A 27,856-nucleotide genomic window follows, 5' to 3' on the forward strand; every position below is an offset into this window, starting at 1 on the left:
GATGAATGTATACTGTCTTGTAACTGTCACCACATTAACATTTCTGTCATCCCAGAAGGTTCCCATGTGCCTCTTTGGAGCTAGTCTTCCTTCCCTCACCCCTCTCTTGTCTGGGGCAGTCTCTCCTCTGCCTTTTCTCCTGTTTAGGAATTGCATGTAAGTGGAATAATGCAGTATTTGTGCCTGGTTTCTGCCACTTGGGTTAATGCTTTTCAGGCTCGCCTGCCTTGTGGTGTATATCAGCGCTCTGTTCATTTCTGTTGCTCAGTGATGCCCCATAATTTGGGTACACAGCACTTTTAGCAATTCATCAATGTCCAGTTGCTTCACAACCTCTCCTTTTAACTTTACCTTTTCCAGCAGGTACATGGTGGTATCTCATCACGGTTATAGTTTGCATCTCCCAAATAACTAAGTATGTTGAGCATTTTTTCCCATGAGTTTATTTGCCATTTCTCTTTTTGCTTTTGTGAAGCATCAATTCAAATATTTTGCCAGTGTTTAAATTGAGGCTATTTGTCATCTTAATATTGAGTTGTAATATTGCTTTATATGTTCTAGATACAAGTCCTTTACTGGGTGTGTAACACTACACATCCCCCAGTCGGTGGCTTTTCTTTTTGTTTTCTTTGCAGTGTGTTTTGAAGAGCCAATATGTTTAATTTTGATAAAGCCTGTTTTATCAACTGTTTCTTTTATAATTTTTTCTTAATCTTAGAAATATGCTTAACCCAACATTTTCTTTTATGTTTTATAGTTTTCATGCATGTATAGGTCTATGATTCCTTTCAAGTTACTTTTTTTATGTGGTGTGAGATAAGGATCAAGATTTTTGTATTTGCTTTGTTCTTCCATATGAATATGCATTTATTCCAGCAACATTTGTTGAAAAAGATTATTCTTTCTCCAGTGAATAACCTTGGTACCTTTGTTGAAAAATCACGTATATCCATATGTTTGTTTCTAGACTCTCTTTTGGTTCATTATCTATGTATCTGATACTAGGTTGATACCATCACACTATTTGATTTTTGTTTCCAGCTTTACAGAGGTGTAATTGACACATAAAATTGTATATATTTCAAGCGCACAACATCTCCTTCACTGCCCGTCAGGGACGTGCAAGTAGAAACTACACTGAGAAACCTCCTCACCCCTGTTCAGACGTCTGTTACCAAAAAGGCAGGAGATGCGTGCTGGCGAGGACGTGGGGGGCGGCGCCGCACAGCTCTGATCAAGCAGCTTTGCGGGACGCCAGGGACTGTAGTGTGATTTCTACAACTTCCTTATTTTTCAAAACTGACTTGGCTCCTCTGGGTTGTTTGCATTATCATGTCACAGTGTATATTTCTCTATTTAGGATACAGTCTTCTCTGACCTCGCATCCTGTGACCTTACTAAATTGATTTATTTATTCTAGTAGTGGGTTTTTTTGGGTGTTTTGTTTCACAGATTCCTTAGGACTGTCTACCTAGGTTATCATGTCATCTGTGAATAAAGATTGTTATTTTTTCCTGTCTGATCTATATACTATATATAATACTTACGTTTAATATTAATTATATAGCACACCCACTTTTTTGCTTTATTTTGTGGCTAGAACCTTCAGTGTCGTGTTTAATAGGAAAGGTGAGGGCAGATACTCTTGCCTTGTTCCCCGCCTTAGAGAGGAAGCCCTCAGTCTTTCACCACCAGGTATGATGGTACCTGTAGATTTTTCATAGATGCTCTTTATCAGCTTAAAGAAATCTCCTCAAATTCCTAGTATGCTGTGAGCTTTTGTCCTGAGACAGCATTGACTTTTTTCCAAATATTTATCTCTAGGATTACAGTCTTGTGCTGCCTGCTGACCAGGGTCTAAAAACCTTTGCCTCATATATTTTGTATGATTTTCTAGTTGTTTATGCCTGGAAGGCAATTTCAGTTGCTGTTAATCCTTCATAAGCAAAGTGGACTATTATTTTAATACTATAACTAATGTCACCCGTATTGAACTTCAGACAAAGGGAAAACGAAGGTTCGGTGATTCATTGCTATAAGCTATAAGCTGCTGTTACTTTTCAGTTAAGTAAAAAGTCTTAATACAGAATTATCTACAAGTCCTCACTTCTTAAGTGATACTAGGAATCTTGAAGAAGTAGGATTGTGGTAACAGGAAAGAGCCAACATGCTGAAAATTGCAGACAATTAAATTCTTTTTTTCAGTTTTAGTAGTTTTTGTTAGTATCTCAAGAATACTAAGTATTTGCCTGACGTCTTTGTTTTATTTCTTTGGGTGGAATCAATAATAAATAAACATACGTCCAACATAAATGTACATGTTCTAGAGAAGAAGCAGTTCTCTCAAAACCATGGAACTTAAGTTCTCCCCTTTAGTATGACTGGGCCAACTGAGACATCTATTCAGTATCTGACACTAATTAAATATTTGTAGACTGAGCTGTAGGAACACCTTGTTGTTAGAAGACAGGCGGCTGGGCCAGAGTGCTGGAAGGAGCCATGCTCGGCCTGCAGCTCAGGACCGCGCCCCCAGGCAAGCACTGAGGCCAGTGGAACAAGTGAGCAGGGACAGGATCCGTCAGCTGCACTTGGGAGCATCCTGGAGCAGCAAGGGGACTTCCTCGGGTGCAGCCACAGTGGCGCGCAGTAACTCGGCAGGACTTCCCGAAAGGTGGAGTTTCTTCAGGACATCGGCCCCATCACATGCTCTGAAAGTCCATTTAGCCCCTTCCCCATGCAAGGCTGTATTCTGGTATCCATCTGGAAGAAGTCGGGGGCAGTCCTCCGTGGTGAAGTTGCAATTTATTGCAGTTTATTGTGATTGTGAAAATTCAGGAGAAAGAGAATATCACATAATTTCATCATCTGAAGATACTATTTTCAAAAAACAACTTCAGCCAAGCAAATTTGAAGATCCGTTGGCTTCATTCAATAATTCACAATCAGGTCGCATCTCAACTAGCAAATAGAAGGGTGCTCTGAGGAGCTGTACAAGATGGAGGGGTTTCGTAGGCAGAGGTGGAGGGGACAAGGAAGTTATTAGCAAAACAGAAGAAAGGATTGTTTCGGACTAAGTCACCCTCCCTTAGTGGGAAGGGTGGGGGTCCTAGCATACGGGTTGCCTCACTAGTGTGCACCAGGAAATTCCAGCTTTGTTTTAAAATTTCCTGGTGGCGGCTGGAACTGCAGTTAGTAGGTGTTAAGCCTTGGTGAAGCTGAGTAGAAGTGACTTCATTTGGGGCTGCTTGTTTCTTTTTAACAATATTAATACATATTTACAGAGATGCAAATTATATGTGAACCTATTTTTTTTTTCATTTCAGACTTGTGAGGTAATATGATATACTGCAGAAAAAATAATTTATAATTGAAACCAATTTGTGTGTATATAATTTATAAAGTGTGTATTATGTACATACACTTATCTTTTTAGCTAATATAGATAATTTTGCTTTTCTCTTACTCTTTTTAACTTAACCAAATCATGGACAATTTTTCAGGTCAATAAGTATGAACATTCATCATCATTTTGAGCATCTGCAGTTTTGGACCATGTGGCATCTGTATTTTTTATTGTAAGCCTCCTCAAATTCTTCTTTTTTACTAGGAAAATTTTAAAAAATCAACAAGGACTAAAAATCCTTAAGGATTATAAGAATCAATCAAAACCCCTTTTAGCTGTTTCTTTAATGCTTAATTTTAAATGGATCTTTTTAAGATCTCCTACAATAACTTATTAAACTAATTTCAATTTTTCTTTACTATGTTTCATTTTTCTTAAATGGGCTTCCCTTTTGTCTATAGTCTTCATGGATCAAGTAGTAAGAAAATAATTTCTTCTTGATTCTAAAGAAGACAGGCTTTAGTGGAGTTCTCGTCTGCTCTCTGTTTCTGGAGCTCTTTCCTCAAAGTGAACAACAGAGCAGAGAAGTCTGCTACAAGCAGCCACAAAACTAAAGCAGCCATCGGAATACAAATTTCTTTAGGTCTTATAAATTTGTATCATTCCTGAAATCCCATTTCATATAAAAGAGATATCAAAAGTGATCACAAAACAGCAAAGTACAAATACATGCCCAGTTATGAAGATTTATAAAATACTCAAAATTAAGTACTTCCTGTGAAAGGTGTGCTTACTAGGGAATCTTCCAGGAGATATTTCTGTCAATGAGCTATTTTTACTAAAGCTTCAATAAAATTATTAAGATGAGGTTTAGATTGAAGTTGGTTTTCTTCTTTTTTTTTTAATTTCTCTTTAACAAGCATCAATATTCCCTTTCTGAAATTTTTTTTGAATTTTCTTGTTTATTAGTCCCCGTAGAATTTAAGCTCCCTGAGAACGGGGGTAGATACCTTGCGTATGGTGAACCTGCAGGACATGTTCGTTGAGTAAACACATGTTTACAGAACCCCAGCACCACCTAAAAGTTAGTGTCGGCTGTCATGAACGCTTTTGTTGCTAGCCCGATGCTCATGAATGACTCCAAATCTGGCTACCACGGCGATTTCCCTCTTGCCCGTGATTCCCTACCCTTTCGGTTTTGAGTGAGCTTCGTGCTGACCCGCCTGAAAGGCCGTTGAATAGTTCAGTCACAAGTGCGTGTTGGAAATGCACAGAGACGTCCCAGAGTTGTGGGTTCTTAGACATTCTGAGTCATGCACTCTTAACCTGTTACTTCGAAAATGTCATTCTGGAAAGAACTATTTTTTGATATCAAATTATATTGCTAGGATATTGTTTCACTTCAGACTTATAAGGTGCAAAAGAAGTCAGACACCTAGCAAAGTGACTGTCCGTTTGGGCTTGTAACCACAGTCCACGCTCCGAGCCACTGGCTGCCCTATTCCTTGCGTGGGCGCCTCCACTGCCACCCACCATGGAAGAGAAATTAATGAATTGTCCTCAACATGCTTAAATTTTCCTTGGCAGAAGAGTTCCACTAAATGAAAATTCCAGGTAGAGGAAATCGGAAGCAAGTTTTCCTTATCCCAGCAAATTCACTGGGGTCATTAATTCCCTCAGTAAAATACCACGTTCCCTGCATGCAGTGGGCTTGACATCTGACATTCCCTTAACAGAAATCATTTGACTTCTAAGTTGGAGGAAGAGATAGAGCTTACATTTCTAAATCTGTACATATGATAAAAAGTCCAGAAATACATTATAGGTAACATTTTTCTTTCAGAAACTTTCCATAAAGCAAAAAAGCTGGAGTTTTTTTTTTTTAAATAAATAAATGTCAGTAAAGTATCTTATGCAAACTTCTCAAGTTTGAGAAGCACTAGGCAAAACAAAAGAAAAAGCAGAAGGAACATTTATGCACAGATGTATGGACATTTGAGTTCTTCTTTGAATTAACTTTAAAAAATTTTTTTATAATTGAAGCACCATCAGTTTACAATGCTGAACTAGTTTCTGGTGTACAGCATAGTGACACACACCCACACACACACACACTTATATGTGCATATTCCTTTTAAAGATCAGGTAGGAAATAAATAGAGAAGAAGAAAACAAAAAAATTAATAAAACCAAGAGCTCATTTTTTGAAAGAGTGAGCAAAATTGACAGATCTCTGGCCAAGCTCACCAAAAAGAAGAGGGGACTCAAATACACAAAATAAGAAATGAAAGAGGAGAAATTACAGCCAATACCACAGAAATACAAAAAATCCATACAGGATACTGTGAACAATTATATAGAAAAAAGGTTTTTAGAAACATACATCCACCAAAACTGAATCAAGAGGAAACGTAACTTTCAAATCATAGTGACGCTTGGGGAGTGGATGGTTCCGAAGGGTCACAGCTTGGTAACTCCATTCAGTCCCACTGTAAACTTGTCCACACAGCTGCCGCTTCCCATTGTGTGCGTTTTAATTCACCCTTACTTTTCAACCCTGCTCAGTGAATTCCTTAGATAAAAGTTTTTTAAAAAATTAAAAACACATAAGCCTCTGTAACTTTATAATCTGTTAATAAATTTGTTGTAATGATCAAATCAAACAGTTCAGTTTCCAGAAAGGCTTATGAAAGGTTGAGAATTTAGAAGTAAAGGAGTAAATGAAATGTTTCTATGTTATGACTTCAGGGTAGAAGATAAAATAAATGTTTTTCTTCTAAGATGCTTACATTCTTAGGGAAATCAGATGCAATACCCAGACCATGGTGGAACAATTATAAGAAAAATATTGAAGCAAGTGTGTGATACTACAGTAATGCAAGAAGTAGGTACTGTTTGTTGATCACCTGCCGTCCGGTAGTCCCCAGCTTGGTGATTTTTGAAAAGCTCCCGGGGAGAATCAGCATGCAGCGGTTTGGAACCTAGTTTACTTTGGGTTCTGAAGCATCCAAGGGGCATGATGGGTGGAGTATTTTTGGAAGATAAAGTGGGTGAGTGAGCATGTGTGTGCATGCACGTGTGTGTGGGCATGACTCCAGGACTGGCTTAGAGGCTCAGAGGCTGCTGGTTGATGTGTGGTTTGGGATTAGACTTGGTGTTACTTGTGGAAATGAGTGGTAAGCAGTAAATCTGGGAAAGATTAGAAAAAAAGAAGAAACAACAGATCTCAGTGGTTGAGTTAAGAATATTGAAGGAGGAAGAAGAATCACAACCCTGTCTGGACTTGTGGGACGTTTTTGTCCCTGTCAAGATCAGGCTGTGCTTTGGCGTCACACAGAATACATTAGGTTTGGGGCATGTGGTGCACTGGTGGTAGTGGTGAGGCGGGGCGTGATTGCTAAACAAGACGCGGGACAGCAGCGGCAGTACGGGAAAGGCCGCCCCGTGCTGAGGGGCTGCACGGGTCTCCAGACGAGGGGCAGCATCAACGCGTCTTCCCCGTGTCACAGCCGGTGGACCTGCAGCGGCGTCTTGGCCGGTTTGTTTCTTACACCTTGTTGGTTACACAGGCTCCCTCTTGCCACGTAGTCAGCCTCACAGGGAGAGCACTTCAGAGGGGCTCACCTGGACCTGACCAGTCCATCAATCTCATTTTGCCAGTGAACAATGCTGACATGCTGGTACAAACAGCACCTCCCCCCCGCCAACTCCTGGGACCCCTGGTACAAAGCAGCACTATGAATAGGTGTGTTTCCTGGGGTCCCATGCAGGCACATGTCTTATTTCAGCAAACTGGGAATGCTGGCAACAGCACAGCACAAGTGTTGGTGACCATTGGAGATACCCGTGTGGGTTTTCTCATGTAGAATATTGCAAATATCACAAGCCCTCTTCTCGGTACATGTATTTGATAAATCAGACTGTATCCCTATTTGCAGGCACTGCCATTTTAGGATCTCCAAAAAAGTCATCTCGAAAATGACCAGCAAGCTGTTGTGCAATTTCATGTCCCTCCAGAATTAATGTGTGTCTAGCTCGAAATTTACTGTGTTTAACTTTACTATACAGCATTTTAAAACCGAGTTCTGAGATTTCACAAGAGGAATCATTACAGACAGATTTCTAGTTTATTGAGAGTGAATGACATGTTCTGTGTTTCACAAACTACTCTGAGTTTCTGACTCTTTTTCTCCCTTCTTTCTCCATCCCCCAGATGAATCGGCTCCTAAGGAAGTCAGCAGGGTGAGTAATGCGAACATCATCTCTGTGACCACAACACAGGAAATAAATTCTCCTGTATATTTTCAGCCCTCTAACGTTAAAGTGTCAGAAAAAACATGACGAAAACCGTGCCCTCCCCAGAGGATTGCTCATTACGAGTCTGGAGTAAAGTCAGTAGGGAGAAAGGATGCTAATTGGAGGCCTCACTCCGAATTCAGCTCCCAGATACATTCCATTTGGCCTGCACGTGCCTTTGGAGTATTCTGAATTTGTTGCCAGCACTTAGAAATTGAGAGAGCGCATATTAAGATTGAATTTCTGGCTTCTCTGGAAAAACCGACACCAGGTTCCCCAGGCGGGAGCCGCTTCCTGGTTCCTTCATGCACCCGCGCTGCCTGGGGCCCTGCCTTTCCTTTCTTGCACCTTCTTTGTGGGAGAACAGAAGGCGGCTACTCATGAACTGAGGGCATGACAGCCTTTAGGACGTTTATAAATATTAAGTGCACGGGTTCACGTCCAAGAGAGACACTTAGTGGTAAAGTTCAGTGGCTTACGGCAGCGGGGCACGAGTGTGGAAGGCGTTGCAGCACAGCGCGCTCAGTGCCGCAAGCCTGTGACTACGTGATTACACGCGGAAAAGACTCGGCGTTACCTGCCCTGCTCACAGACAAAGGCCTTAAAATAGGGGTTACATGTTGAAAAAAATCTATTGAATAATTCAGTCAAGTCTGAATTGTATCTGATGCAACCTTATGTATCATAAGATATAAACTGTAGCGCTGTTAACAAAGTCACGTATACAGATGTATGCCCCTGAAGAGAGGAGGGTCTGAATGGCCGGGACCACTGGTGGAGACTGGGCAGAATTTCCTCTGTTCGTAGCAGCCTGACAGACACTTCAGGTTTCTGTAAGTCTCAGGGTTTTACTGAGTGCCTGCACTGTCACCTTCGCATTTGCAGAGCTCACAGAAAGTTCCCAAGTCTAAGATCTTCAGGGTATACTGGGGACAGAAGGATCTGCCTGAAATTTTCACAGCTGCTGGGAGCAGCAGAAGTGGCTACAAAGCAGTGTTTGAGGATGACAAGAAGGTTGTCACGAGTGGACTTGGGTGGAGGCCGAAGCACTGGGGTGTTGATACCGGCAAAGCCGCTGTCTCAGGCCTCCCCCACGTGTCTGTAAACCAAAGACAAGAAGGGAAAACTACAACTTACTCATCAGTACGCTGCTTTTTTTTCTTTAACCCAGACTAACTTTGTAGGGAATCCCTAACCTCAGTTTAACCTTTACAACCCTCAAAAGATTTTAGACGTTGTTTTTGAAGGAGGTGGGGAAAGAGATGCCCCCAGGAGGTGACATCAGCCTACCCGGGCGTTTTCCTGACAGTCTGTTCTGTTGACCACAAAGATTAGAGCCACACCCCTGGTACCGTGCTTACATCAGCATTAACTCTATTCACCTGTTTGGTGGAACACGCTCTCCTCACCACCAGGGTCCCCCAGTGGAAAGATCTTGTATCATAGTGTCATAAGTGGTTTTGTTTTTGCTGTCCACCCCTTCAAATATAAGCTGAGTTCTATTTGGGGAGAAGAACCATACAAAGAGTAGGCTTTGTAATTGGATGCATTTCCATATATTTTAGTTACACAAAATGTTGCCATGACACATCTTGGATTCCGACCGCCACATACTGTCTCTAAGGCCATGAGAAAGGATAATCAACTGCACATAATGACTTTTCTCTGCTATTATTTTATAAGGTTTTCTTATTTTATGCCAAATTTGGAGAAAGTGCATCCCCATTTGAGAAATGCTCAGTACGTGAGCTGATGGCCTAGAATAGGGTCGGTTGGTAGGACCTTTTACAGTTTTGTTTTGTTTTGTTTTTTTGTGAATATACCCCATACCTTGGTCAATGCTCATTCAACTGGCACTCAGAATTTGCTTCATGAAACAGTATACCATTGTTTTAAGTGAAAATTAAGATTTAGAAATACCCATTGTGACCTTCTGGTAGATGGTGACTGGCACATCCAATGTCAAAAAAGCGTGCTTCTTAGTGAGGCAGACTGTGACACCTCCAGGCAGTTCTGATTATCGTGGGGGACTTTCTCACTTAGAGCCAAGCAGCCTTTCTTTAACTGCTGTCTACTAGCGTTGTTTTGACTTTTGTAGCAACTCAAAAAAGCTACCCACCTACTCCGTGTGAGAGCTCTTTGAACGGGGAGATCGCGTTCTGTCTTCCCAGTGAAACATACTCACAAAATAATTTCTTCCTGTATGCCTCCTTAGGATTTGGGTTGACATTCTCTGAACAAAGTATACATTATCAATATATTTTTAGAAGGTGACCTCTGTGACACAATATTATAGACCAACTTTGGCTTGAACCTGATAAGATGAGGTGGGCCAGAGAGCCCTTGGAAACTGTGCATCTGTGGAACAGTCCAAGGGAGAACTGGAGATACAGATATAGCAGATGTGTCTGGGGTCTGTGGCATGTAGACACCGAACGCTGGGCTCCCCAGCTGTCCAGCGGTGGGGAGGACGTGGACAAGGCAGCAGAGGAGACTCAGGAGGAGAAATCGGTGAAGTGGGAGGAAAACCGAGCAAGCTCCTTTGTCAGCAGGTTTTCATTTATAATTTTACCTACAGGACTATATAGCTACTTCATTTATTTTTTATTTTTGTCTTTTTGGGGGGTGGTAATTAGGTTTATTTATGTGTTTTTAATGGGGGTGCTGGGAATTGACCCCAGGACCTCGTGCATGCTAAGCACACACTCTGCCACTGAGCTGTGTCCTCCCCCTGTACATTTATTTAAGCTTCATTTCATCTTGTTTTGACCCAACCCAACCTCTTGAGTGAAGTCTCAGTCTCACTTCTCTCATCTAACACATTAGTTCCCTGTTTTGAGGCCACACATTTGAGTAGTTTTCCCAAGTTGTTTTCCTATGCCCTTTTTTCAGTGATTTATTAAAAAATAAATAGGACAATGCTATACATAGAAACTTCACCTATAAGAATAATACGAGGTACTGTGTCAACGCCTTGTTAAAATCAGCATACCTTGGCCAGCCTGTTGTTTTTCCAGTCAGACACCATCGTTCAGTCATCATATGGTAGTTAAGCCCCCGCTCTTCTAGGCTCATCAGGGAAGAACCTAGACAGAAATGCTGCCCTCACAGCATCAGCATCAGTGTGGAGCCAATAAGCAGCAAATCAATAACACGCACCCTGGGTTCAGTGGCAGTGAGTGCTGTAGAGACAAGGCAGGGCAGAGGATATGGTGCTGGGGTGCGAGTGTGCAGCCAGGGACGGTTTATCAGGAGCAGAGGAAAGACCGAGGCGGGGTGAAGGAGGGAGCCACACTGAGAACTGCGGGAAAAGCATTCCAGGCAGACGGTGTAGGCAGGAATGTTCAAGGCACAGAAGGAGGTCTTCTGGGCATGAACTGAATGAATGAAAGGAGGAGCCCTGGGCAGAGAGCTCGGGGCGGGCGAGTGCTGGGGGGACGTGGCGTCAGTCGTCGGTCTGTCATTTGTTTCCATCTGCTCAGCACAAGTAGTCCTTTCTTCTGTTTTACTATTATTGGTGGTGATAAAGTGGGTCCAGCTTATGAATCACAAAGAGTTCTGACAAGGAAAGGGAGAGAAAGCATCCAGGTAAGAAGCCTATGTGGAGGCTGAGTGCTAGAATTAGACAGACTTCAACCAGGTCTAGAATTCTTGGGTAACGTCTTTGCCCCTCGAAATGCTGTAAGATGTGTTTCGTTGTATTTTTAATTTTGTTGGTAAATGTTGCTTTTTTCGTCTCTGAATATCTCTAAAACTCTGTCTTCTGCCCTTGGGAGTTACTGTTTTTCCCAGGGTGTACGTAAGTGTTTTAACTTGCTGACTAACCTGGCATGTAGTGAGCTTTCTCAGCCATTTTTAACGTCTTTTTTTAGTTCAAAATACTTTTGTCTATTTGTTTCTTGGTGTGTCAGCTCTCTCTCATTTGCTTCATTCTCTTCAAGATCATCAGGTATCCACATCCTTCATCCTCTGTCAGTTTTTTTTTTTTTTTACCATGCATTCTGGAAGGACCACTCAGCCTAACTGTGCATCCCTGGCGTGAGCGTGTGCAGCACAGCTGTTCTGCACCGTCTCCAACTCTGCTTAAATTCATGGCTCTGTCTCATGAACGTTACTTCTGTACTTTGGGGCTTTCTCTCCACTTCAGTCTGTCTTATGATCTTACTGATAATTCTCACTGTTAATTCTTTCATTTTCTTGAGAGTGCAAAGCAGATGCTGCCCTAAAAGTCACTTTGCATATATCCTTCCTTCTAAGACATATAAAAATAGCTTTATCCTGGGTCTGCTAGTATAATACAATGCTAATACCTTGGGTATTTGGGTAAGTTTTTCTTTTTTAATGTCACTATGTATGTTGAGGGGTTATTTTTTAGATTTTTTTTAACGTTTATTTATCCTTGAATAATGTTAGTTTTGGCCCTCCAGGCTCCTTCCTGGGTTTCTCCTAGATTGCAGGCTGTTCAGTTAAGGACGGCAACAAAGTCATAAATGTGTTTTCTTTTTGCCATAGGTGTTGCCGCAAGCTGCTTTTTTCTTGTTTATCACTTTCCCCCAGCTAGAATGTAAATTCCGTGAGAGTTAGAGCCTTACCTGGAACCTGTTATAGTGCTTGACACATTGCTGAGGAGCTATTAGTTCAACAAGACTTATTTACATACTGACATTCAGAAATACATCCACTGGGCAAGGCACTCAGATGCATCTTCTGTTTCCTTAACTTTGTCATTGTTCATCTGCTCCTGATGATTTTTTTCTACTAGCAATTTTAAAGTTATCAGGAATGTCAGTCAATTACTTAAAACTATTTTAGCTCATGGACTGCTTTTTCCTAAATTAAATTATTATTATGAAAAGCCCTTTCATCTTGTGGGCCTTTTGCCCTAAACTAAATTAGGAGCTATTTTGAAGGGGTTCCCATTAGTCAAATCTGGGACAATTTGAGCATTAAAATGCATGTATAATAATATTAATTACTATTAATTAATATTAACCTGTTGAATAAATAAGCTGAGTCCATACTCATACGAATGAATGAGTAAGGGAAAGAGAAAGCTCTTCCTCCCAGCAGGTGCCAGGTCACAGGTACGGGGGGGACGCTGGTGCGCTGGCCCCTTCACTTCATTGTATTCTTGCCAAAATTGCCGAACCCAGGTCTAATCTTAAGAAAATATCAGACAAATCAAAACTGGCCCGTACTCGTCACAAACATCAAGCTCAAGACACACAAAGAAAGGCTCTGGGATTGTTCCACAGTAAAGTGTACCAAAGAGACATGGCAGTTGAGTGACATATATGATCTGGAGTTTGAACCCGGACCGATGAGGGTGGGACAATCACAAAAGACATTATTGGGATAAGGTATGAAATTTGACTGTGTGTTTTTAATTAGCTAATATTGCTGTAGCAATGTTAAGTTTTCTGATTATGCTAACTATTGTAACTATGTTTCACATTCAATGTACAAATTCAGTGTATTCTCTTAATACTCTTTTTCTTAGGAAATACGTACTGAAAGTTTTGGATAAAGGACTTGTTCTCAAATATTCAGAAAAAAATGTTTTGCTATTGTGTGTATGTATGTGTGTGTATAGACAGACAGATAACAGAGAGTGAGAGGGAGGGAGGGGAGAAAGAAGGAAAGGGGAGGAAAGGAGGGAGGAAGGGAAGGAGGAAGGAAGCAGGGGAAAGAATTTACTAAGAGGATGATAAAGCAAATAGGACAAAAGTGTAAATAATTGACGGCACACAGGAGTTTCTGGTACTGTTCTTGCAGTTTTCTGTAAGGTTGAAATTATGTCCAAACAAAAAGTTATAAAAAAGAAACAGGAAAAATCTAAAGAATGATGATGAGAGGTTATTATTCAGATGTTGTATTTTACACTGAAAACTAAGAGCTGTCTTTCACGCTGTTAAGTATTTATGTGGCAAATCCTTACCCCCGTCCCATCCTGTGTGCTAGTGTTCCGTTGCGGTGCTCCAGGGCCTATCAGTGATGCCTCATGGAGTCACGGGCCCTTGGAGGCATCACAGATCCCATCTCGTTCGAGCTCCCAGTCCATTCTTGAATCACCTGTGAACTCTTCTGGCAAAGTGATCTTCCAGTCTGTGTTTAAGCACCTAAGTCACTTTAACAAACCTGAGAACGTTTGCTCTTCTGTCTAGATCAGCTCTCAGGTTTCCTCCTGAACCGAGGATTTACACTCCCCAACTCATTACCGTTGTGTCTCATAGAAGATTATTTCCCTCTGGGTGATAGAGTCACTGTTACCCTGGTTCCCAGATTGTGTTCCAAACGCTCACAGGTACCACAGCAAACTCACAGGGATAAAATTTCATGGGAAACAACGCCATCTGTCAGACGGAGCTTGATGGAGTTCACATTTTCAATGTTGACACAGTCCACAGTGTTAACGTTAGACACTACCATTCTTTCAGTGAAGTCATATCTTTGCAAATCCATGTGTTTAGCAGTTGCACTAATGGAAAGCAAGTACTGCATGAAAATCAGTGTGGAATAGAAAATGAGGGTGGCTGTGTCCAGTCTGATGCTAAGGTTCGAGAAGTTGTACGTCACAACTCATTCTAACCCATCTTGATCGAGGAGCGTCTCAGCGACGCTTAGTATATACTTTATACGGGTTCTTAAAAATAAAGGCAGTGGTGAAAGGACTTTGTGGAGTTAAAAATGCTGTGCAAATACAAGTTCTTAACTTCATTAATATACTGTTGTAATTTTCTGTTAGTCAAGGCATAGAATTGAAAGTTCATTCGATTGAGTTAATCCCTTAGTAAACTTTCTTCATCGTGTTGTTTCCGTGAGAGCATCTCAGAAGCGCATTATTTGATATTCGTCAGTGTTTGTTTCCTCTGCCGTTCCTTTGTTAATAGTAGGCGTGAGTAACAAAATGGCCGTAGGCTAAAAATCAAATAGTAACTATGCCTATTATTCACATTCACATGTAATTTTAAGTTTTCAATATCTTATGATTTGAATGATCCATTTACTGTGAAGGTAGGTCTTCAATATTTGAGAGTTAATACTATATTAATATAGTTTAGTAATCATAATAAAACATTTAGTTTTTATGATATTTATGCAATTGTCATCGCTAATTAAAGGACACAGGGTGTACTAACGCATCTGTTAGGTTAAAGATTAGGATTTGTATGAACAAGAACAAGAACAAAAAAATCCTAGATCATAGATTAACATAGAAAGTTACTGTTGAAAGGTATTTTAAAGACAGTATCTCAGCCTTCTTGTTGCATAAATGAGAAAACTAAAGCCCAGAGACTTGGAAGGAAATTTCATGATAAACTGTCCATAACCCCAAATGTCTTCTTGTTCTCACTTGTGTGTGACAACCCATTTCCTGTCCAAAAGAGATGGAGAACAGCTGGGCGTTAATCTCAGCGCTGCATCTGGTCTTATCAAGGGGTCTGTCCTCAGAATTACACTGGGAGACAAAAGAGTCAGTCTGCATATCACTTTATTATACAGACTCCTTAATTGAGTAACTAAAAAACCCGCCTTAAAACTAGCTAATGTACCCTCCCAATAAGAAAGAGAATGTATTCAAAGAATGGATGGATTCATGAAAAAGAAATGCCCAGAGGCAGATTTAGGCATGAAGGCTTTTGCATGGCTCAGTCCAGGGGTTCCAAATCGGTCGCATGACTGAGTCTGTGTCTGTCGGCGTCAGTGTCAGATCGGCTCTTTCCCACGACTTCGACTGGGGTGGGGACTGTGGAGCTGGTGGTTCTGATCAGTGGTGAGGAGGGCGATTCTAGGGCAGAATATTTTCTCTGGAGTTCTTCAAACTTGCAGTAGCTCAGCTAGGATCTTTTTACAGATGATAAAGAGATAACATAAGCCTTTGCAGCGCCATAGAACGCTGTTGCATTTTGTAGGCATCAGAATTTCAAGTGTTTGTGATTTTTATTCAGTTTTCACTGTCACACTGGTGACTTCCCCTTTACTCAGTGTGCAGCTAAATGGCCACAGGCCTCTTTGGGGGGAGGAGGAAGAAGCACTGTAAGGCTTTGACTGTGAATCAAAATCCTTCCTCAAGGGGACCTGGTCCCGCCTGGCTTTATCCAAGAGGTTCTGTGAAGTGGCTCAAGTCTGGAATTCACTGAGGTACTCTGACTTTCCTGTTGTGGTTATCAAGTCAGATTTTTGTTCGTGTAACCCAGAACACTTCTCTTTAGACAAGTGGGAAAAACAGAAGGTTGCCCTATTTCAGTTCCAGGGACACCGTGATCAAGGGCTTGGTCCAGTGCTAAAGATCTCTGCTGGCCACGTCGTTCCGACCGCAGGTTCTGCTCTGTCCGTTATGCTAACAGCAGCTGCCTCGTCTCTGGATGTCCTGTGTCCCCTTTGTCCCCTGCCACGCCAAGACCCATCTCCCCGGGGGATTCAGGGAACCCTGCTGGGTGGCAGTGGTTCTCAGGTCACTCCTGGCTCAAACCAAGAGCTCTTCACTTGTGCCAGAGCCGCCTCAGGAGTGTGCCTCCATGGCCTTGATGAAGGGGGCGTCCGAGGGATGTAGGTAGGGGGCGGGCAAGCCGGTGTCCCAGGGTAAGCCCACTCTAGCATTCCGCTCTTGCCAAGAGGAGAACAGATGCCAGGGAAGTTCTGGTGTTCCAGCTGCGTTTAGTGTCAGCCACTTTGGGGAACAGATTTCAGCCAGCCCAGCACTAGACGCTGAACCCAGCACTTCTGCTTCGTGCGCCTGGATAAAGAATTGGCCTGAACCAACATTGTCTTTCTTCTGCACTCTTCCAGCACCCCGAGACCCCTTCTCGTTTGTTTCCCAGTTTATATCCACTAGCTAAACCTCATCCATTCTTTCTAGTATGTGTTGCATCTCTTGACAAGTCATCCTTTATACTTCATTTTTCTGGGGGCCTGTCTGCACTTGAGTCTGTGTGTAGACCAGAAGCAGAGGGGTGGTGGGTGACCAGCACCTCCTACAAGGCAGCCGGGGGCCCAGGCAGGCTTCCGGCCTTGCAGGCATCAGGCTTTACTGGAGCCCCCTGTGTCTCACGCCACTGAGTCCTTCCTCTCCGGGCCGTCCTGTTTAGAAGGCAGCCCTCTCGCCCCAGATGCACTTACTTCCCAGCTCCCTCTCTGCACAGCGCTGTTACCTTCTGTCACACTGCACACTTTACTGATTCATTCTCTCGCAGCTAGACTGCCGGCTCCTTGAGGACTGAAGTTTTGTTTTGGTCGTGCTCTAGCATTTCTTGTGTCTGGAAGAGTGCCTACATGGAGCAGATTGTCAGGATTGGTGCACACATTTGTGGAATCATTGACTGACTGGTGCACACATTTGTGGAATCACTGACTGACTGGTTCATGCATTCTTTTATTTATTCATGTTCATTGAGAACAGGGCTCAGCAGGAACAGCACGTCACAGGCCTTCGGAGTGAAAGGTGGCTGCGGGGCCAGGAGAGAGACAGGTGGCTGGAGACGGTTTCCGAGGCAGACAGTAACCACATTTTGCAGAGAGCGGAGGCCACCCTGTGAGGAGTCTGTTATTCTAAGTGCAGTGGGAAGCCCCAGGAGTATTTTGAGCCAGAGAGTGACAGAACTTGATTTTATTTATAAAGTTCACCATGGCTGCTGTTTGGAGAAGAGGCTTAGGAAGGCAAGCTGGTAGCAGGGAAGCGCATTAGAAGACTGTTTTTCGGTCCTTTTATGAAGACACAGTGGTAGCTCGTGCTGGGGGTCACCAAGGGTTAGCTTCCTCCTCCTTCTTCCCAGACCTCTGTCCACCTGCTGTTGCCCCTGGTGCCGCAGGGAGCCTGGTGCCGTGGACGTGCTGTGCGGCCGCTGTGGGGAGAACCTCGCGCTCTTGTTCTAGGGCCGGGTTGAGGTCAGACTAGAGCGGTAGCTACGCGGAGGGGAGCGAGCGGAGAGTGATCAGCAAACTTTGTTTCCCCAGTATAGTGCATAAGGTTGACTTTTCTAGAGTCTTAAGATGTTTCATTCAGTTTGCAAACTTTCACATCGTTTTTAGTGATCTAGTTGCCTGGTACGTTATATATAAAACTTCAGAAACAAAGTTGTAATTTGTAGCATTTGATATTTTAGCATCAATAAACATACATGGAGTCTATAGATAATTGTAAGTTGTAGCAATTTCAATATTCAATCAACTTTTATAGTAGATCATAATATTTAAGTCACACACTATAAAAGCATAATAAACAGCTATTATATAATATAAAATCATGTATATTAATAGTATGTTTTACAAACGAAGGAATTTTTAGTGTATTATATTTAATTATACCTTTTCTTTTTTTATTCAAAGTATCAAGATACAAATATGCAGGGAGTTGTGTATGAACTAAACAGCTACATAGAACAACGGCTGGACACAGGAGGAGACAACCAGCTACTCCTCTACGAACTGAGCAGCATCATTAAAGTTGGTAAGAAACGGTTTATGTTCCTCCCAGCAGAAAAATTAAGCCAAAGATAAAGTTGAATTATGCCCACTTCACTGATGACGCGTAGATGCATGTACATCGTCCTTTTGGTTGAAGCTTATGTTTTTCAGGACTGTGAATATCATTTCTTTTATTTTTAAATAGTTTAAAAATTAAACGTCTCAAATTTTAAAAACATTTTCTAATAAATCTGATGTTTAAATTTTAACAGCTGTATTTACATAATATATTTCTGTATGCATTTGAGGATGTCGTATCTTAAAATTTGCAATAGCTCATGAAACATAAAAGGAAAGTATTCTAATTATGTAATTGAGTAAAGGCATGCATTATTTTGTTTGTTTACTGTATGACCATTAACTATCTAATGAGTCCGCTCAAAAGACCCTTGTCTGAGGGCTCACCTGGAGAGCGCGTGCGTGTTTCCTTCGTCCACTGAGACCAGTTCCTCCTTTTCTGTTCCTTCGGCAGCCACAAAAGCTGACGGGTTCGCGCTGTACTTCCTCGGAGAGTGCAACACTGTGAGTACCTGGATTCAGACTTCAGTCTCTAGATAAGAGAGTGTTGTAAGCCTTTTAAAAAAGATAGACTCTTATATTACAAATAACTTGATAGACATATTGTAAGTACTTTAAAACTCATTTTCTGTTTTGTTTCTATATGTAATTATTACCGACTGGGAATTTTACCAGCATAGCAACATTGAGGCATAAAATCTTACAGCTTTTTTTATTGTTTAGGTTTTGGTTTGCGATGTCCTAGCTTATGAATGGCATTTCCAGATTTACTGCTTTCACAGAGGTTATTTCGTCCCTGTGGGCTCGGTGTCATGGACAGTCTGTGCCCTTTTCTACACACAACCTGCAGTAGAATAAAATGAGAGCAGAAGTTTTATGTGACTTTTTAGATGTTTTCACGGTGACTCTAGACGTGCTAGGACAGCGTCGTTGAGTGCAGGCTCCTGGGCTGAGGCGGCCCTGGTGCAGACACGCCGTGTGCGGCCGCTTGCGCGGGCCTGTCGCAGTTCAGCAGTGCGGTCTGGACCCTGCGCTTCTGGTTTACCTTACCTGAAGCACAGCCCAGTGTCCAGCGCAGCATGCAGAGGCACTTTCAAAAGTATTTCGAGACATCCAGTCACCTGCATTTAATTTTTGTTATGGTATCAACACACACGTGACATTTTAGAATAACGTTCTGAGCTTAAATATATAAAGCTCAGTTATAAAATTATTTTGCAGACTTCTATGGTATATTTCTTGTGTGTTAGCCACTGTAATTTGAAATTTGGGGTGTGGTTTTGCAATCTGGTACTTGTTTTGTGAGTGATAAAAATGTGTGCTGTTTATATTATATAAAATGTTAATAAGAATAGAGACAGTATTCTGGGCTTTTGCTAATATTCATGAGTAACAGAGTAGTGCAAAGCAGGAAAGTAGTTGCACAAAAGATACTTATTGTCTGAATTACTTAACTCATAACCAATCCCCTTCATTTGCACAGTCCTTGTTCCCCTTGTGTTGTGATCGTCTGTGTTACAGGATGAAAAGCTCTTTTGGGCCGGGGTCTTGCTCATTTTTGTATTCACCCAGCATCTCTCCTGGTACCTAACACATAAAGAGTCAACAAGGCGGTTTATTAAACTGAGTTATTCAGATATTATTCCTACTTGTAAATACTTTATATTTTACACACTGGTAGTATTTTCAAATGGCTAAGCTATTAAAATAACAAATATATCTCCCTCATTTCTGTTCATGCTAAAAATTTATTTCTAAAATTTTGAAATTTTAATTTAAAACCTTAAGAATTTGTTTTAGAAAATAATTACATAATTTGCAGTAATTTTTGTGAACTCTGCTATGTACCTTATCCTGTAATTGTGATGGTCCACATCTCATTACTCCTCATCTTTACATCTCAAACCACCCACAGGGGTTGGTCATGGCAGCTGTGTTTATGTCATGTGACCCTTGACCTTCGGTCTCAGTTATTTGTGACCCAAACTGGAACCAGTCAGATTCTCTGCTGAAACCTGGCTCATGGGACTCAGCACCCTAGCTGTTTACCTGCAAAGAAATGACGTGAACCCTGGAACTGAGGCTGCCACTGTGGGGGCTCCTCTTCTGCTCTGTGTGAGGGGAGTGTGGAGATGGAGGAGGGGCGGGGAGATGGGGGGCAGAGGTCGAAGAGCGGCAGGTCACCCGCAGCCTGGGTCTGCCGCGTGGGAGCTTCAGCCCGTGCTCGGCTCTCGAGCCTGGATGTCAATCCCCAAAGCCCCCTGCTCTTCACCCCTGGGCCGTGCTTTTCACTTGGCTGCTTGCAGACGTCCGCGTGCTTAGGACTGAGAACAAGCTCTTGTGTCTGTAGTTTCCAAAATGTAGTTCTGTGTCCGCCACTTCTAATTCTTCCACTTTCACTTGTCATCGGCTTTTGTAACTTAAGTGGGGGGGTGATATCTCGTCCTGTCGGGCTCCTTATTCTAAACTGAGGTCAATTGATTTACTTTACACGGTTCTCTCCAGGGCCATCCATGCCTTTCTCCCTCTTTCTTGCCCCAACTCAGAGGCCAAGTCTGTCTTGTTCAACAGAGTATCTCTGCGAGCAGCAGGGTACACAGCGAAATTGTAGCTTTTTCCAACCTTCCTAAGTCAGATTCCACTCTGTTACGCTGTCTTAATGTCATATGCTTCTCCTCCACGGAATTTGGCTGAATCTGTAACTGTGTACTTATCTGTGGTTTGTGTGATTATTTGCTTATCTGGCTTTCTCACTGGAATATAAGCTTCACGAAGGCAGAGACCTTGTCTCCCTAAGAGGATAGTTTTAGGGGATAATTACTTGTTTTGTTCACTGTACTTTTCCCTGTATGCATTCCACGTAGGTAGCAAAGCCCGTGTTCCTTCCTTACCCGAGCGATTTCTGTGGCCCGAAGAGCACGTATTGTGTGAAGTTTAAAGTCACTGAAACACTCCCGGAGATAAGTCTGCACGGTTGCCAGTTTTCTTGCTCTTTGTTTCTTCTTGTATCTCAGGTCTTACATTTGGAATCATTTATCTTTGATCTTGTACAACTTAGCCATTAGTGAGGATCTGCTCATGGGACACTCTTTTTTGTCTGTCTGAATATATCTTTATTTTGCTGCTTTTTTGAAAGATATTTTTTGCTGGGTAGAGAATTCAGGTTTATCAATATTATCTCTCCATATATTGACCATAATGTAGTTACATTTTGGTTGTTTTTTGATTTTTGTCAGTCCATTTTTTTTATTCCCTGGACATATTTTCAAGTTTATCTTTTATTTCTTGAAATATATTAACTACCTCTTTTATATTGTTTTATATTTTTTCTGAATTTACAGTTCCTTGGCATTTGCTTTGTCCGCCTTTCACAGATGGTGACTTAGTGCTCATGCCTTTGATTTATCTTTTTATTTAACTGTGAATCCTGTTATTCTGGAGCCTTTTACATGGATGTTCTCGAGGCTGCTGAAGTTCCTTTCCTGCTCTGGATGTGTATTTGTTTTTGCCGGTCACCCAAGGCACTGTCAAACCAGGACTATTTTAATTACATTCTCTAATTGAGATTTTTTTTTTCAGACTACAGAGTAGTATGGATTCAGAGCTCAGATCCACATGATGTGCAGTTAATATTACTCAGAGTAGATTTTTATTCCCTCCTACCCCCCTCAATAAAGTCAGGATACTCTGCTTTCATTGTAATCCCCTTGCAGCTGAAAGTGATTCACCCTTCAAACTAAGATGAGAGCATAGCCCTTGGCTGGTCCTGGCCCAGGCTGGGGGTCTCCTGTTAGATTCCCACGTAGTGAGAGCTCAGATTTTATCTCTTGTCCCCGGTTAGCCATGCAGCTTTCCTGAGGGGGAGGGTCAGTACCGCTGACCCTTGAGCAACACAGAGGGTTAGGGGCGTTAACCCTCCGTGCAACTGAAAATCCACATACAGCTTTACATTTGGCCCTCAGTATCTAAGGTTCCACATCTGCAGACTCAATCAGCCGCAGATGGTGTAGTAATTACTGCGGTATTTATTGAAGAAAATGTGCCTGTAAGTGGACCCACATGGTTGAAACCCATGCTGTTCAAGGGTCAGCTGTGACTCTAGGCTTTGGCCAACTCCATACCTAGGCTTTAGCTGATAATTTCAAGAAAAAAACCAGTCTGGGATTTGCTTGCCACACAAGCTTCCTTTATGTACTTCCTTTTAGATTTCTGTGGACTCCTTCCATTCCTCTCAGCCCAGCAATGCATTATAAATGTTTGTGAAATATACTTTATCCAGCCTTTAAATAATTTTAAAATTGTTTTTTTCAGGAATGTCAAATTATCTTATCTGCCATATTGCTTGCAACAGATGTTGACATACTTTTAAAATGTAAGCTAATCGTACGAAATAAAGTAAAACATTTTTTGCACAGATGAGCACATACATGTATAATTTCTTATATTTCTTCCTTTGTACATGAAAGCTAGCATATGATAGATATGTATTAATGTTTTTAAAATTGACTCTGGATTTTGAATCATAGTTAGAAAGTGTTTCTTAATAAGTCACTTTCAAACCAAAATGTATATTCTTTAGTGACAAAACTATAACAATGAAACCGAAATAGACTGAGATAAAATTTTTTGTCGGTATCAATAAATACCAAGGATTAAGACAGATGTGGAAGGAACTGTAACGTTCACATACTTATAAAAGTATTAGTTTCTTTTTTCATAAATGATAATCAGTAGAAATAATTTCTGAAATTGATCCACAGAGAAATATAATTTAAATAATATATTTAAATTCTTTAAATATTTAAAGTCTTTATATTTTATATATTTGTATTACATATAAATATATTAATAACTTTATATTCAAAAGTTATACAAGTAGAGTTTAAAACCCATAGTCATATTACCAGAGAGGAAAAGTTTAAAGAAAATATAGAAAGTTTAGGAGATGACGGAGCACAGCCTAAAAGGAATTAGAGTACTAAAAATAAAACTGATTATTGAGCTCATTTTGAAGATATGTCCCAACAAAATTACAAGTAGGTTAGGCCCAGCTGTTAGAAGAAAAAAGTCTTAAATCGGGTTCAGAAACTCCACAGCTTTCTTTTATTACATACAAGTGCATAAAACAAGGTGACTGAGGAATGATTGAAAATAAAAAAGGGAACTTTAGGAGGAGAACATCTATTCTGGGAACATGCGGGGAAAGGGGACCGAGGGCCACAGGATCAATAATCAAGTTGAACTGAGAGAATAAAAGCATTAAATTGGAAAAGCAGGTCACCTGGTTTATGAGGGGTTTAATTGACAATGAAGGTAGGGCTGTTAGGAGGTTTATACAGTAAATAATCGGTGCACTGAAATTTATAAAGCAAGACAATCATACCAAAAAAGATGAACAGAAAAATGCAAAAGTATTTTTAGTTATTGACAGATCAGAAATATAATTTAGAGGATCTTAGTATCATTAATTAGATTTATCCAAAAATATATAGATTTATTAACTCAGTATATTATTTTAGGATTTACCCACTTGGGGGTCCCTTTAAGTCTTCTTTGGGTTAGAACCTACTTTGATACACTTAGCCCCCATTTAATAATTTGGATCCCCATAACAGCTGAAAACAAGGAAATTAAACCTTGGAAGTTAAACATAAACAATATGCCAAGTAACTCTTTGGGCAGGGAAAAAACTCAAATTCAGTTAACAGAATATTTACAGAAAGGATATTTATGAAAATGAATTACTTTATTTTACTGCTAAACCTCTGGAAAAAGTATTCACAGAGGAAAATTCACATCCTTAAAGTATTAATCATTTTATGTACATTTTTGAAGTATTAATAAGAGAACAAAAATAAGTTAATTCATTAATCCAGCACATTTTATTGGACACTACCAAAGGGTAGTTAGTGTTCTAGGTACCAGAGACACTGTCATCAGCTAAAATCTCTGCCCTCTTGGAATTTAACCAGTGTAAGCTATGGATGTAGAAAAAGAAAATCTTTACAACAGGACAGCTGTGCAGATAAAGCAGTTGCTAACCTAGTTTACAAACAAAGAGAAAACAATTATATATGTTTAATAATTTAAAAGATAATAAAACAATAGATACAGTGAAAGTGACCAATTATAAGAGGATACTTAATAAATGCGAAAACCTAGATAAAATGGACAGTTTTGGAGGAAAACACAAATTGCTCCATTTAATGCAAATGATGATAGGAAACTAATAGACCAGTAAATGGAAGAAATTAACAGCAGTGTTGAAATAGTGTTTTTTAAAAAAAACTTTAGATCTTTTATTTAACACTGTTTTTTGAGCAGCAACTTTATTCAGGTAGTTGCTAACCCTGGTGTTTAGTGATGAACCAGAGTTGGTTCCTGTACCTTTGTGTTCATGTTACACTGGGGGGGACACCTCTTCAGGAGAGAGAATTCCTGTGCTGGTTGTGCTGTTCCAGAGCTTGGGGAGAGAAGGAAAGTTTCCCAGTAGGTAGTTTAGTCCAAAGAATTTTGATTCTGGAGTTGGATTGTGTGAGTTCCAATTCACTACTTTGGGACTGTGACAAGAATCTGAAACTTTCTAAACCTTAATTTAACCTCCATTGGTTAGATGTTATGTCATGAATGCTATTTATTCAACAAACCATTTCAGATACCTGCTATGTACCAAAAACTCTGCCAAATTGCTGGGCATACAAAGGTAAATGAGAAATCATTCCTGTTCTCAAAGAATGTACAACCAGTAGGGGAAATCAAGACATTCACAGTTAATTATAGCACATGACCTTAATGTGTGAACAGGGAGGAACGCAGGTACTCTGGGATCCTGAATTTGATGGGGTTAGTGGGAGTGCTGGATCAGTGACATTAAGAAGAGCTTGGATGATTAGCTCTGCTTGAGCAGGGCTCGGAGGACCTCTCCCTTAGTGCATAAGAAGGGCAGATACAGGAAGAAGCAATTTGTGAGAAGTGTGGAGCTAGGAAAGGAGGCTGCTCTTGAAATGTTTGTTGGACAAAACTGATTTTTCCATAATTCAGACTTTGCTTAATTCAACTTTTAATGTTTCTACAGTTTTTCTCTTTCATACCTGCTCACCTTCTCCACTTAATAAGTAACATACTTTAAATGTCATTACTCTCGTTTTTCTTATATAAGTTTTCTATACAAGTAGTTCATAAAAGCTGAAACCCTTGTGAACTCTAACATGTTAACTTTTATCATTCATAAAGTTCATGGGTAGCTTTTTATATGTTGGTTTTAGAAACCAAATTAGAGCCAGCAATTGAGAGTAATTGTGTGACTTTTTTTTTTTTCAGTGCACATTGAAACTTACTAGGTTTATTTTTAAGAATTATGCAAACTAAGTTAGTGGTCCACTTCAGGAGAGAGTGGGGCTAGCTGCCGGCGGTCCTCTCCGTAGACCTAAATTCATTTACTATGCAGTGCCACCTACTGTCTCTAAGAAAAATAACTTAATAGTAAGCCTGAATAATTTTTCTTCTTAAGCAGTGTTTCTAAAATTTAACTGCTTGTGAGTTGAGCCTTAACATAAAAATGAAGTTTCATGAATAAGGTGGTCTTTGAAAGATGTGTGGAAGGAAATACGAGAACAAGTGTCTACCAAGTGAAGTAGACTTTTCAGTTGACGTCAATGAATCAGTTTCCCAATCACCCAAAAAATCCTGTTTTTTAAAAAACAATTTGTGATAGTCTACCCTATGGTTCATTTTCCGCCAAATCTGTTTCTCAAAATTTGATTTTCTAACGATTTGAATGGTTTTTTATTCCTTTGTTGAGACAACTTACATTAGGACCACTGTTACCAATCTTCTAAATGAGCCCACTTTAGAAATTTGTATGAAAGTTTGCTGTTATCGCAGAACTTTCGGGTAGTTCATAATGAATTTCTTTGAAATACTGAGAAAGTTAATTCACCCCCTGTTACTGCGTGGCCCGTGGACTGACTTCAGCTCTCTGGCCAGTCTCCTTGCTGGTGCTGAGAGGGGAGGGGGCCTAACAGTCGAGTCATCGGTGCACGCCCTGAACACAGGGACGCTCTTCTCTGCGAAGCGTAGTGGTTGATGTTTGAAACTTTGAGCTTTTCCTTGTTTTCAGTTGTAGCCTTCATCTCGAGCCTCTAAAAAATGTTTGTGCTAATTAAAGTTTTTATCGATTTGTACAGTATTTGAGCAGAAATTAACTTTAGAGATTCAGTTCAACAGTGGACATTGTAAATTGTAAATGGATGCAAAATGGTCTTAAAATATTCTAAAATATCATGTAGTGATGTTTGAAAAGTTTTCGTCCTCCTAAATAAATAATGAGTGTAATATTTTTATTTTACTAATCTGAACATCCCCATAACATTGTTATGTCAAAATTCATAATGATTGGCAATATAGGGGTGGGGGAGTGGGAGGTACAAACTATTGGGTGGAAGACAGGCTCAAGGATGTTGTACAACATGGGGGATATAGCCAATGGTTTGTGATAATTGTAAATGGAAAGTAACTTAAAAATTACTACTTTTTTTAAAAAAGTAAATCTTTAAAAAAATTTATAATGGTTGATTTTGAAAAATAAAGTCCCCATTTCATTCTTAAGTTTCTTTAGAACTCATTTACACCCATCGTGTGTTAAGTCATTAACGCAGGCCCTTCACCAATGGAAAAAGCAAAATACATCTTGTAAGTTAAGATGTTTTAAAACATGACGAACCAAAGCAGGACCTGCCTTGCCAGGTCACAGAATGTACTGTAAACTTACAGTAATTAAAAGAGGGTGGTGGACGAAGAACCAAACAGTACAGAACTGAGAGTTCAGGCCCAAGTGTACGTGAAGCTTCAGTATATGATGCAAGTGTCCTTTCAGCCGGTGGGAAAAAGACGACTGTTCAGTACACAACTGTCTGTCTAATTATTTCTGTGAGTAAGTAAAGGTGGATTTGATCAGTGTTCTCCATTCCTGGATGCATGTAAAATTTAGCGTCTGACTTGGGGGTTTGGGGTTGACATGCCCTGTCTGCAGCCCATTCGGCAGGGATCACACGGAACCTGCCAGTACAGACGCACAGCTCCGTCCCTGACTGATCTCTGACCGGAAATGGGTGTTATGAAGGGAGCTGTCGCACAGGTGAATTGTATGGAGTAAAAAAAAAAAAAAAAAAAGCCACCAAAAAAGAGTAGGAAACCACTCACACAGAGGAGAGAAATTGAAGCTGTAAAAACATCAAAAACACGTCTGCTTTGGGTGGGTCCTCGTCCTCCCTTCCTACCTCGGCGTTTGGCCACCGTTCAACGACTTATTCAGTGTCTTGCTAGCGCTTGCCCTCAGCTCTCGTTTGCAAGCATTTCTGTTTGGTAAATGAACAAAAATCACGAGCTAATTAGTAAAACAAGTATAGAGTTCCCACTGTAAAGAATTATTTAATTTTTTGATAATCATTTATTTTCCACAGGGAGTTTTCCATATTCACTCAGATAATTGAAAGATTTCTGAATCATTTATTTTCAACAAGCTTAATGTAGAGAATCGCTTTCCACAAATCCTAGGTGTGGTCTGTGCTTGTCTGTTTCTCGTGCATCATACAGAAAGCCCGTATAGAGGCAGTAAATATTTTATATATTAAATAAATGATCTTCTAATAACATAAGAATGTGTAAGCAATTTTATCATTATTGAATTATGAAGCTAAGTATAACTTGAAGGTATTACTAAATTCAGCCTTAATG

The 27,856-nt window shown here is 40.6% G+C and overlaps 1 protein-coding gene across 7 annotated transcripts in view; it reads left to right on the forward strand.

Moving 5' to 3' along the window:
* PDE10A (phosphodiesterase 10A) overlaps positions 1–27,856 on the forward strand; it is a 531,531-nt gene that overhangs the window by 423,344 nt on the left and 80,331 nt on the right. For all 7 annotated transcript variants that reach the window (XM_064486482.1, XM_031456668.2, XM_031456666.2 and 4 more), the window contains 3 exons: positions 7,557–7,585; positions 17,966–18,086; positions 18,576–18,625. In XM_064486482.1, the coding sequence (XP_064342552.1) occupies positions 7,557–7,585; positions 17,966–18,086; positions 18,576–18,625 (200 nt within the window). The remainder of the gene's footprint in view (positions 1–7,556; positions 7,586–17,965; positions 18,087–18,575; positions 18,626–27,856) is intronic.

The sequence above is a fragment of the Camelus dromedarius genome, chromosome 6, assembly GCF_036321535.1.
Source record: "Camelus dromedarius isolate mCamDro1 chromosome 6, mCamDro1.pat, whole genome shotgun sequence".
In the NCBI taxonomy this organism is placed as follows: domain Eukaryota; kingdom Metazoa; phylum Chordata; class Mammalia; order Artiodactyla; family Camelidae; genus Camelus; species Camelus dromedarius.